The 12,306-nt window shown below is 39.0% G+C and overlaps 1 protein-coding gene across 1 annotated transcript in view; it reads left to right on the top strand.

Annotated features, from left to right (window-relative positions):
• Positions 1-12,306, top strand: part of LOC104531017 (protein tyrosine phosphatase receptor type G) — a 197,527-nt gene that overhangs the window by 73,578 nt on the left and 111,643 nt on the right. Inside the window, exon 5 of the mRNA XM_029086950.1 lies at positions 9,021-9,087. Coding sequence (XP_028942783.1) covers positions 9,021-9,087 — 67 coding nt within the window. The remainder of the gene's footprint in view (positions 1-9,020; positions 9,088-12,306) is intronic.

The raw sequence follows: 12,306 nt of genomic DNA, 5'->3' as shown, positions 1-12,306 counted from the left end.
AGAAAAAAAAAAGAAAAAGCTGAACATTTTTTTTTCTCAGTTGCACACGTTTGTACCAAATTCAAGCCAGAAGCAGAAGGAAATGAAAGCTAACTTCCACTCTTGGTTTCACAGTTTTGAGTTTAGCCTCTCCAAATGTGTGAAGCTGTATATCAAAGAGTGGGTGCTGTGGGATGATCTGGCTGTAGTGCTCGGTATATTTTTTTCATTACACCATTTCATTTTCCTCCTCCCTACTTAGGTCAAAATGGTTATTTTTACCTAAACACTCCATAAATTGGGCAGATTGTGGAAACTCTAAAAGAGACCTAACTCTTTTTTTTTTTTTCCTTTTCTTTTTTTTTTTTTTTTAAACTCTGATAGTGAGAACAGTTTATAACTGATGGCAGTTTTTATAAAATAGCCTCCATCCTGATAAAATGTTACCCCCTGGTGTGTCATTTTTCCAGCTGAACTACTGGTAGGATTGAGAGATCTTGCACACTGCTGCTTAAATAAGTAGACTACATGCTCTATGAAGAAATCATATTATTTTCTCAAAGGAGAACAAGTAGGCTCAGCGCACCAAAATTGCTTTAAATAAACTTGCAGCTACTCTAGCTTTTTTTTTTGCGCAGCTGCAGATGGTACAGTCTATCAATCAAGCTTTCCCAGCTTTCAGGATCTGCCACTGAAGCTGTCTCTCCTCTCTGTTGCAATTACATTTTGTCTTTTACAGAGCTTTGTACCTCAGATACTCTATTGCTACCAGTCAGATTGTGCTTTTGAGCTGCAGATAGCTTTTGTTTTTCCTCAAATATATGCTTATGAAAGATCTTTCAATAATTTGTTAATTGAATGTGCTATTCACTTGCAGTAAACTAGCTGCATTGTGTTTTCAAAGTGCAAGGATACTTTGGGGAAATTAATGCCTGCCTTATCAATGGAGTGGGTCAAAGTTTGGGCAAACAAGTAGCTAACAAAAAGAAAGAAAAATACGTTGTTTGGCTGTTTCTTACCATCCTGGTGGTTGCAAATCTTGTGATAGTGAATATGGAGGTAGTGCTGCAGAGGGGAGGCTGCACAGTCTTCCTCAGCCTGGTGAGCTGATCAGTCAGCTGGCAGCATGTGTACAATACAAGATCCATGTTCCTATCCGCTAACAAAGAAACTCAGTGTGCACAAACACAGCGGACTCTTAGCTGAGTTATTCAGCAGTATTTAACTCTACCTTTGAGTTTCATGCTCTTGCTTTTTTTGAGACAGTCTGTTATAAGGAGCATGTTGCCTTGCGTGCCTTGCATGCACCAGAATTCTGTTGTATGTTCTTCTGGGGTAGCCTGTGCTGCCCCTTTGCTCTCTTTGTGACATTGATATTTCAGCCAAACTTTGCTGTAAGATTGATCATTTGTGTTTCTTATATTTTCAAGCATCCCTACTGGACATAGCAAAAGTGGGACTTGCTGATCTGTGACCTGGTTTGTCACATCTTTGTCCCAGGATATCTGTAACTAACTCAGGTCCAGGGGCAGCCGGTATGAAGCAAAGAAAGAGGTGAGCTAAAGCTGAGAGGAGCTGTGGTTGCAAGCAGCTGCACTGCAGTCAACCAAAGATGAGGGGCAGCCAGAACATTTGACCCTGAAGTCAGTTCAATAGCTTTTAAAACCACTTTGGACTTTTTTTTTTTTTTTTTTTTTTTTTTTTAAAGAGGAAAAAGTGTCACTTCTTCTTTGCCACTGCTAGTTAATATCTCACTGTGGATACCCTCCAAAGCTGTGATGAAATATGAAGTTAATACATCACTAGCAAGCTTTCAGTCAGAATGATGTATTATTCAAAGTGGAATTAGCTAGAAGGATCAATGCACACCCATTACTCTATTTAAAATAATCATTGGAAGACTCATTAACTTTTTTTTTTTCCTTCTTTTCAAACAACATAGTGAATGAGGCATCTAGGAACATCCCTTCCACTGGTGTATGTACCTCTATGACTTCAGTATATTTTCATTCATAGCAGAATTATTAACACCTGAAGGCCAAAACTCAGGTTTAACTCAACAGAATTTGCCTTCAAATCACTGAACCTGAAATGAGTTGCCATAGGCAAAGGCGAACTCAGCTCTAATGCACATTTTTTTAAAAATCAAAGGTCATGGTAGTATCTATGTGAAATAGTGTGTGTGCCAGGATAAGGTTCAGTGTCACATTCTTGCCTGGTTACCTGTTATTCTCTCTGATTTTACACATGAACAACAACTTGAAGTATTAGGGGGGCTGTTTCCATTTCTTGTATTCCCTTACGAATATATCCTGCAGGATACTTACCTTGTGCAGTCTGTTCATTACATAGCAAATGCTTTCTGTCTCCTAGCTCACCTCTGTCAAGCTGCAGGCTCTTGGCCAGATTTGTCCTCTTGCATCGACTTGTATGGGAGATGTGCAATTATAGCACATATATATGGGGGAGATGGAAGAAAATATCATCTGTGGAGGAGCAGGAATATATCATTCCTGGATCATTTAGTGCTCATGAAGGTAAAAAACTTAGAGTGCCAAATCTAGCTTATCATTGTGTCAGGAGCTCTGTAGGTATTTTCTTCCCTTCACAGACAGCTCAGTGTGCAGTGGTTCTGATGAGTACCCCCTCTCACCCATCAGTTCTCCTGAAAAGGTACAAATACATATTTCCTACTGTATTTCAAAGCAAAGCACGTGTAAACTTTTCATATCTCTTCATCCACATTCCAGATCTGGCTGAAATCGTTCACTTCCTTTTATTCAGAAATGTTTAAGAAAGGAGTTATTTATCCACAACCAACTTTTATAATGTGGACTTCAAACAAGGGAGAAGAGAGGGGTGAGACAATAGACTTTGTGCAGAGCAAAAGGGTGCATACCACAAAGCCAGGATGTGTATCCTTTCTCAGTGTTACAGATCAATGCACGATTAAAGCATCATCACTCAAAAGGTTTAGGAGTAAGACCAACCCAAGCTGTAAGCTAGCTCTAAAATAATTTGGCCCTAAAGACATGAATTTGAAGAGTTTCACAAGCAATATGCTTCCCTTTGCTGAGAAAAGTATGTTTCTTTTGACTTTGATTATCTTAGGTTATTTGAAATGCTGTTGCTGTGATGCTAAAATATATATTGTAGGCATAATGTTCACATTAATGGGATTCTTCTCATTTCTATTCTAAAACAGTGAAAATCGTGTCCTTTCCCATAGAGACTGAGGACTGGCATCTGTCCAACACTACTTTGCTGATAAGAGAATAAATTGTTTAACCATGTTGATTGTCTTGAAACCCTACAAGACAATTTAATCTCTGCAACCTAGTTAATTTATAATAATTTTCTTTTTTCTTCTTCGTTGTTTGTACAGTGTTTGGAGACTTGAGTATTTGGCTGGTGAGCTGTAGATCTTAACCGCAAGCTGAATGGGAGCTGAAGGCGTGCAGTTGGGGGAATATTATCCCTGACTTTCACCGTTGTAATTGAAAGTAGAATTTGACACATTGGCATCTCTCTGTGTCAGCCATTGTCACTGGCTTCAGCTGCCACGGTTAAGTATGTAGTCATTCATCCTTGGCAGACACTGTCCTTTACAGCTCGAGAGGATGGTCTCTGGATGTTAATGCCACAGCACTCTGGGAGCAGCTGGCTATATCGAATTCAAGGCATGCAGATTGTCTTGGCCATTTTACTTAGCAGATGGGTAAGGCTTGATAGATTGAAGATTTAGTTTCCAAGTCAAGGGCCAAATGTTGCAGTAGGAGAGAAAAGTAAATTATATCACTATTCGGAGGGGAAAGGCTCAGGTACTGTATCACAAAATTGTTGCCATTCATTTTCCTCTGACTTGCACAAAATGCATGTCATTTTGCTTTTCGATATAGCCGGCTCTGGCATTCTCCTTCGTTTTGAGATGCTTTGCAATACTGCCTGTGAGCCCGTTTAATGAGCTTGAAAGCAGTTGCTGCAAATTTATGACAGTTTAATAAGTCTAAATGCCAGATAATTTTTTTTAGGGTAGAAATGAGAGTAAAATTTGTATTTCATATTGCTGCAAATAAGTGGTTTTTCTTCTGTTCTTTTTTCCCCCCACCCTTTTCTTCAATCCAATACATCTATTTAAACATGTATTTTAAAGGAAAGTGTATTCCTTACTTCTGAGCTGTTCAAGCTATTAATAGTCACCTACTTTTCACAAGATGTCTGGTTCCAGGGGTCATTAGTGAGCTTTGTGGTGCTTCCCCTAGCCCTTCTCATGTTGGTTGGTGGGAGGATAAGCTGCCTTTCAGAGAGGCTGCCCAGAGCAATGGGAAATGGGGGGAGTATGGCCCCTGTGGGCAGGCATCTCAGGGGTAAAATCTGATGTTGCTGCGTGGCCTTTCTAACTGCCTCAGTGTTTATTTGGGGATTCCCCTGTATTTCTGTTTTTATTTGTTATTTTTCCTTAAAAAGTCATTGTAAGATCCAAATTTTTTCCTAAGACTTTTTTTTTTTTTTTTCCTGCTTTATAGAACTAATTCCAGCAGAAAGACAGGTCACGGTTTATTTATATGACTTGAGCATATGGTTGAAATTATATAGCATGTGGTATAAATTTTAACATGTTACTACTCTGCTGATTTTTGTAAAATCAGATTGTTCAGGAGGTTCTGGGTTTATACTATAAAATAATCAGATGAGCAGAGAGCTTCAGCTACTTAATGTACAATGAAGGATAGAGAATGAGGACTGGTTGGGATATTTTAACTCACTAGGACATCTTTGCTATAACTGCTATAACACGGGGACTTTCTATAGAGTAGTACCTTGCCTAGTAAAGTCTATTTTAACATGCTGTGGCTTGCTGCCTGTACTAATATGATGAGCCTGGCTGTGGTGATGTCTATCCTCTCATCACACCTCTGCTCTACTCCTTCACTGGAACGTTCCTCTTTGGAGTATTAGTAACATTATCCTGCAAAGATGCTTAGCTCCCTGGCCTGCCTCCTACCCTGTCAGCTCTGAGGTAAGGCTCTAGGAACAGCACTATCAAGCAAAGGGACAACAGGTTGTGCTGCTGAAAGGTGTTAACGCTGTTGTCAATAGAGTTCATGACTGATCAACCTTGTTCGCTGAGAAATGAATCATTTCTCAGTCCTCACATTAGATGCAGGAGCTGTAAGTAAATGTAGCCTGTCTAGGGTAATGATTTCCACCATGACTTCACTTGAAGAACATCTCTCTTTTATGACTGCAGAATGGGGTCACTTGAGCATTACCTTTTCCTGAATTGCAAATGCTTTGTTTTGTTCATTGCATTAACATCAAGCCATTCATTCTACTCGGAATGGCATGTGTACCAGGTATCGAAGTCACCCAAAGGGTATGATAAACAAAGAGATTTTACTTCTTCATGTCATGTTCATCTCATATTTACCCTGTGGTGAGAGGTCTGTCAGCACAGGAAACTGCTTAAAGTTATCTCTGTGTTTATTTTTCCCTTGTGCTTAGCGTGCTAGTTACCTGTTTATCTCTGCTGAAGAGGATAACAGGCATTTTTCAATTATAAGTGATGCACGCAAGCATTATTTATCCTGTTTACTGCAGACCTATAGAGTGTTAGTCAGTCAAGGAAAAGCATCTTGTTCAGGAAACAACATTTGTAGTAGTGGTACTATGGGTATTTTAGGGCAATTTCAGGATGGTTTTCCATCTGTCCCATTAATACTTGTTGTGCAGAGCGCTCATGACCAGCAGCATAGCAAGTTTGTGTTTGTGCGTGAAATTCCTGTGCTTGAGAAATTTTCATTCGTGATGTTTCTTCTGTGTTAGCCTCTTGAAGGAGGAGGGGGAAACTCATTGCTCTTCTCTCACAGGAAAAGAAAAGCTTTGCTCAGCTTTGGCAGGCGTGTGTTGGGTGAAGCCTAAGTACTGAGACCCAGTTACAGATATATGGTCTTTCTCTAACTCTGCAGCCAAGGCATCATGAGAAATGTGTCACGTAAAGTCAATCTGAAGAATTCATTGCTGTTTTCCTTCAGGATATATTCATAAGATAATAAAAAATACACTGCTGTAACACAGATTATATAACGGGGAAAGATAAAAACAGTTTGTGGAAAGATATAAGCTCATGCTTCATGACTTGGAATCATGAAGGAGGTCAGAAGGACACTTCTTATTCTAGAGATTTTTGTCCTTTTTTTCCTTTTCCTTTTTTGCCCTTCCTTTAAGTATCAGCTGTTGTTAGAGACAAGATTCTTGTATGGGTGAATCTCTGATCTCAACCAGCATGGTAGCTCCAGGCCAGTTAAAGCAGAGGCGTACAGCAATGGGGATAGAACTTGACATTTTGGGTTTCAGAAACCTCCTTTTCTCTGTGAACACAGGCAGAAAAAGTACACAGAGAAGTGCAAAAAAAATAGAGGGGAAATTCAAGGTGATTTCCCCACCCCACCCCCCCCTAAGAACTTGAAGAAAAAACAGGTGTAAGGAAAGTTTTGCTCAAAAGCCTGAACCATTCCACAAAATGAGAAAACTTATGGGCACTTTTCTAATGGTCTTACCAAGATCCTGAAACAGTTGTACTTGGGTGTGGGGCATGTGAGTATAAGAAAAAAAGGAGAGAAGCATCTGGAAGGAAAATAAGACTGTATTGCATACAGGTCTGAACTGACATCTCTGCAAGTGGTACTTGTTTGCATGTGATTTTTAAAGAAACATGAGATCACACTCCCCATACCCTCAGAGAAAACACGATTGCAGATGTATGGAACATTTGCTTTCCAGCCCCCGAAGAAATAACGTGACTGTTCATGCTATTGAAGAACACAGCACATTTGCAGAATATGCTATCAAAAAGATTGCGTGGCTGGATCTGCATAGGCATACCACCTCAGCAGATTAAAGGGGCGCTGCCAAAGCTGAGGTTAAGAGCTAATCTACTTTGACAGAAAATCCCAAAAGGAAGAGTTTTAACCTTTAGGATTCTTTCCATCTATTTGCCTTCTTCAAACCGATTGCCGCTCTCACCAGAAATAAAAACAAAGGAAACAAAATAAAACTCTTTACAACTTATGGTTAGGCAGCAATAAATAAAACATTGTTCAAGTCCAGTGCGAGTTTTTTTTTTACTATCTTGTAAAAAAATTGCTCGTAGCTTTTTTTAATTTTTTTTTTTTTTTTTTAGTGCTGGCCATAGCTTGGAGAAACCTGAATAAATGGAAAAGATGCAAGAACGTGTCTTGCAACAGCTCTGCATTTTTAGTGCTTACTGTTGATTTGCCAGAAGCCAGACAGAACCTACAAAGTGGGTCACTGGGTTCAGTGTACTGTGATTATTATTTATACAGAATCCAAAGTGTACAGAGCACCCCTTTGGGCATATAAAAGTTCATGCTTCAAAGAGCTTACAGCCTTCAGGGCTAATAATATTACTGCCAGTAACATCTAAGCTGTATATATTTCAAAGCTGCTGTTGCTACTTTCATAATTTTATTGCATATCTTGCCCTACCTGATCGTTGCAAGTTCTCGAGTACCGCGATGAGAAAAAGATCTTAAATTTCCATTTAAAACACTGAACCAAAACAAACCATTTTGTCTCTAGACAGGAGCATGAAAATGTGTCCTGAACAGAGCAGAGCAGTTCAAAGGCCAAATAAACAAAAAAATAAAGGTGGTTTGTTGTGGGTTTTTTCAGTGGAGTTGGCTAAGAAGATAATGAGGTTTCTAAGAGTCCTAATTAGTCACTGGGAGGAAAGACAAGAAGAAACGTGCTTGTGCAACTTAGGCAGTGGATCCCAGTTTTCTCCTCGGGTCATTGAAATGTGTGATTTTTTTATTTCTAATAAAGCATTTTTTAAATGTTCTGCGGTCAATGATGTCCTCTTAAGAGCGTGCTCTGAGCTGGTTCTGCACTTGACGTAACAGTGTGTTCCCTGCTGGGCACAAGGTCCTCTCTCAGGGATTTCTTCTTTAGTCACCACTCGTTTCCTCATATGTTAATACATGGCCATAAAGTGATTAAACTCTCATTGCCTCATGACATGGAGATGATGGGCAAGCAGCAAAGTACAGAGGAACTCTTTTGCATTCCACATGTTTGCCCATTGGAAGCAGTTCATCCAAAAATGATCAACACTGCTCAGGCTTCTGATACGGACAGTACATGCCAGTATTTATTTCCCGAAAGTAAACTGACAAGTATCTTAAATAATGGAATATGTTCACAGAAATTGTGAGTTATTCCTTCAATACCTCTGAAGAGACAAAAGGTTAAAAAAAAAAAAATTGCATTATTGGTTGTAAATTCCTTGGCTGTGTTACAAGTAAGTGACTGAAGTGATGGGTTTAGTTTGGAAGTTGTGGAGCTCAACAGGGTTAATCCTTCCTGCTGCCTTCCCCTCCTCTCTCTTGTGCTGTGTCTCACTGTTGCAGAGGACATGGGTGATTGCTGGGTGACAGAAGAAATACTCCAGGATACTGGTTTTTGGTCTGTCAGTACATGCAGTTGCATTGTCAAAGTCAGAGATTTCTTCTAGATCCTCTCACAAAGCTTTTTCCCTCTCCCTTGTCCACTAAATTAAATAAATGTAAAAATATAAATAGCAAAGAGATGCCAAGGTCCAACTCCATTACAGCTGAAAGGGGTCCAGCTTCACAGATTTCAGTGGCAGCACCAGATTTATTCCCATATCAGTAAGGGATGAACTGGTCTGAGATAACTTGTTTATCACAGCGATTTTCCTCTTTGAAAGCAGAATTAGATGGAGAAAAATAATCTGTTTTTACACTTTGCTGGGGTGATAATACAACTAATGCTTTAATGAATTCAGAGGATGCTTTCTTTTGATTTAACCTTCCTTACTTTATTTTATTATGCCATGTATCTTTGGCATTTGGTGAAGAGCCATTGTAAATGTGAGAACTAAGCAGCTTGTTAGATAACATTTTTTTATTTTTTTTTCCCTCTTTAAAAGATTAAACTGAGACTGTTCTGCTCGATGCCAGAATAGATGTAACCAATCCTGTATCCTTTGCATGTAGGTCAGTCAGAGGGACAATCCAGCACTGGATCCCATTATCCATGGGTTGAAGGGTGTCGTACATCACGGTAAGTAGCTACTTAAACTTTTTTCTTGCTGGGAAGGGGAGAAGGGCAGGAATATTGTCCTTAAGGGATCAGGTCACCCCTGGAAGGACAAGGTGAGCCTGCACATTCCTCATTCACTGATGTTTAAGGGCATCGCAGACATTATTTGATTGGTAAAGATCAGAGTAATTTGTTACCTGGAAATGGTTTGGGGTTAACAGTAAACAATTTGTTTCTTTTCAGTCAGTGTTCTAGAATGCGTAAGTTATCAATCAAAACCTACTACAATATATCATTCATATTAGTACTTCGAAGGCAGCGTTGATGCTTCACTCCTGCTATTTATCTTCTGTTTGGTCTAAAAATACTCCTCTCTGAAGTTTCTATTTGTTTATAAATTATTTGTCTTTCAAATTTAGGGAGCTGATAATGAAACAGAAAATTAACTATCTATGAAAATTAATTAAACTTTGCAGCAGATGAACATCTTTCTAATGATGACATAAATATGATCATTCGGCTGTTCTGATGCATATAAACCTATTATCCTTGAACTTATAGCAGGTACTGAAATAAATATTAATATATTTTATACTTTTATAACTGGTTTTTACTTAGGAATTTTCCTGAAACCTTATCACAGGTAATGCATCATTAGCAGTGACATCAAGATGCTCCAGTTCCCAAAGTACTCTTGTCAGGTTTTAATATAATGATTTGTAAAGTTTTAATAATCTCATTGTAATTCAAAAGGCATCTGCTGGAATGGTGCTAGGTACAATAATAAATCTCTGTCCCATCTATAGTGCTGTGATAAAACATCTTTGCACCTTTTCCAAGGATTGTCTTTAGACATTAGCTAGTGCTGTAGAGCTTAACAAACATTTTTTTTCTCTTGACTGCAAACCTAAAACTAGTTGACAGTGTTAGATTAAAACAAATAGAATTTTGGATTAATTGCTGTACTTTCAGAGTCATTTAACATTGCAGCTGGGAACACCAATAAATCCAAAGTGAAAAATAGGGGTTAAACGATAACATACCATAAATTCCTTCATTTAGAGAATTTTCCATAGGTTTTGCTGTTTATAAATTGCAGCATTCTGCTGTGAAATAAAAACAACACACTGAGCTGAAAAACTGTGTTGTTTTCCATCAAAATAGATGTTATTATCTAGCTCCCACTCGGTAACAGACTAGCAAGAATAAAGTGAGGACGAGTTGGGCTGCAAGGATTTTTCAGTGGCTGTGTAATTTCACATGAAAGTCAAGCTGCCATTTAATTGGACCAGGATCTCTTTTTAGCTTTGTTTTCTACCTGCCTTCTATTTCAAGACCCTCTACCCCCTGCAAGTGCAACAGTGTTTTAGGCATCTCATTGGTTTGTTTTTTTCCTACTCCCTCTCTTGCTCCTCGCTGCTGCAGCTGAAACAGCCACTAGTGGATAATCACACTGGTGTCTCCTAAGAGCGTTATTCTATTCCCAAAAATAATTGTTTGGGTAGGATATGACACGGTCCCAAGGCTGTGATTCCCTGACCACTTAATGGTTAGTCCATCTTGGTGCCGCCTGCCCGCAGCAAAATCTGGGTGGATAAAAGGCGTTTATTTTTGTTTTGCTCACAATGCACAGAAGGCTGCTAGTGTTTCAAGTAAAGGAAATCACTTGATATATTTCAATAGCTTGTTTCCTTTTCAAAACATTAAGGAAGAAAAAGAGGAAAATCTTGCTTTCCTTCCTGTTTTAAAGGCCCTGATTAAAGGCCTTTTCTAAGGTTCTTTTGGTGGCTAGAGTAAGGGAATTTCCTCCTACGAAGTAGTTGTTCAAAAAAATTGTTCTCTTTAACTTAAATATTGAAGGAATGCTTCAGTGAAGAATTCGCATATCAAATCTCTCTTTTAATGTTATTACAGAGAATAATAGTAAAGATGTGAGCTTTTATTCCAGAAACTCTCATTTCATTTGTTGATCTTACATGATCTACTTGCATCTTACATGAGCATATTTTTATGAATTTATCTGAAAAGTTTCTTCCTGCCTTCCATTTGGTTGCATTTGACTGGGACCCAAAGGCAACATGGACTTTTTTGGCTGAAATATAGTGGAAAACTCTTGTGGTTTTTGGATAGAATGGTTGGATCAAGTAGGGATCCAACAAAAGGAGCTGGAGAGAGGCAAAATTGAAACCTTAAGTTTCTTTGCATTTTGTAACCATGCCTGTTCTTAGGTGGTCATCACAGTACAGTTGCACGTGCTTATAATGTAGAAATCAAGAATACATATGAATATTGAGATAACTACCTTGCTTTTAAATTAGACATAGTAGATACATTAGATATATGTTCATATATCCTCTACTGGCTGGAGAGCTCACCAGCCCCTCAGCTTTGCTTCTCCCATGTTCCTCATCTCAACATGCCTATTTAAGTAAAATTTCCTTGGTTTTCCATATCCCTCTCCCTCTAATTGGCAGAGCATCCTTCCTGAGTTGTGCTGGACAGTCACTTCTTCCTCGCAATCATTCTATTTTCAAAGAGGAAATGACACACCCACACAAACTCTCATAATTGTCCTCATTTCTTCATTTGCCTGGTGGTGGTGCTAGAAGGCCTGGTCCTATATGGGGACTCCACCCTGCACCATGCTGTGTAGGGCACCCATGCTAGGCTGTCCCCATAATCGTGACCGATCCAGTGACCCTCAGTTAGATGTAGGGATGGTACTGATGAGTGGTGAACTGGTTTTAATTTTTCTTGCATAGCTTTTCATTTTTTTCTGTGAAGTTCTTGTATTCCTACAGTGCCCTTCCAGGGGTAAGTGAACAATTTAACTGTCAGAAGGACTTTCTGTGGAAGTGAAAGCAATTTTTGCTTGAGATTTTGTCAGGGATTTGAATTACTTACTAATTTGATGGAACATAAATAATTGTGCCCTTCACAGTGTCACTAGCTTAGTAGCAGTGATACAGAAACGGACGCGTAAAAATCAATACAGCCTTAGTCGCTACTTAGAGTTGACTTTGTTTCCTCATCTCCAGGCATAATTTTGTAGAATCTTAATGCCACATTAAGCTTAATTTTACATGAGCAACCATATGAAGTTTCTTAGCTGGAAGGAAAACCAGCCGTGTACCAAACAGCCTAACAATGTTCGGATCAATGTTAATGCTTTCGGATTTGCCCTGCGTCTTCCTGCCGAACAGCACATTCCCATCACATGGATGCTCCCCAGCTCCTGCA

The sequence above is a fragment of the Antrostomus carolinensis genome, unplaced genomic scaffold, assembly GCF_000700745.2.
Source record: "Antrostomus carolinensis isolate BGI_N321 unplaced genomic scaffold, ASM70074v2 scaffold6099, whole genome shotgun sequence".
Classification (NCBI taxonomy): Eukaryota; Metazoa; Chordata; class Aves; order Caprimulgiformes; family Caprimulgidae; genus Antrostomus; species Antrostomus carolinensis.
This window is presented reverse-complemented; position numbering and strand designations above follow the sequence as displayed.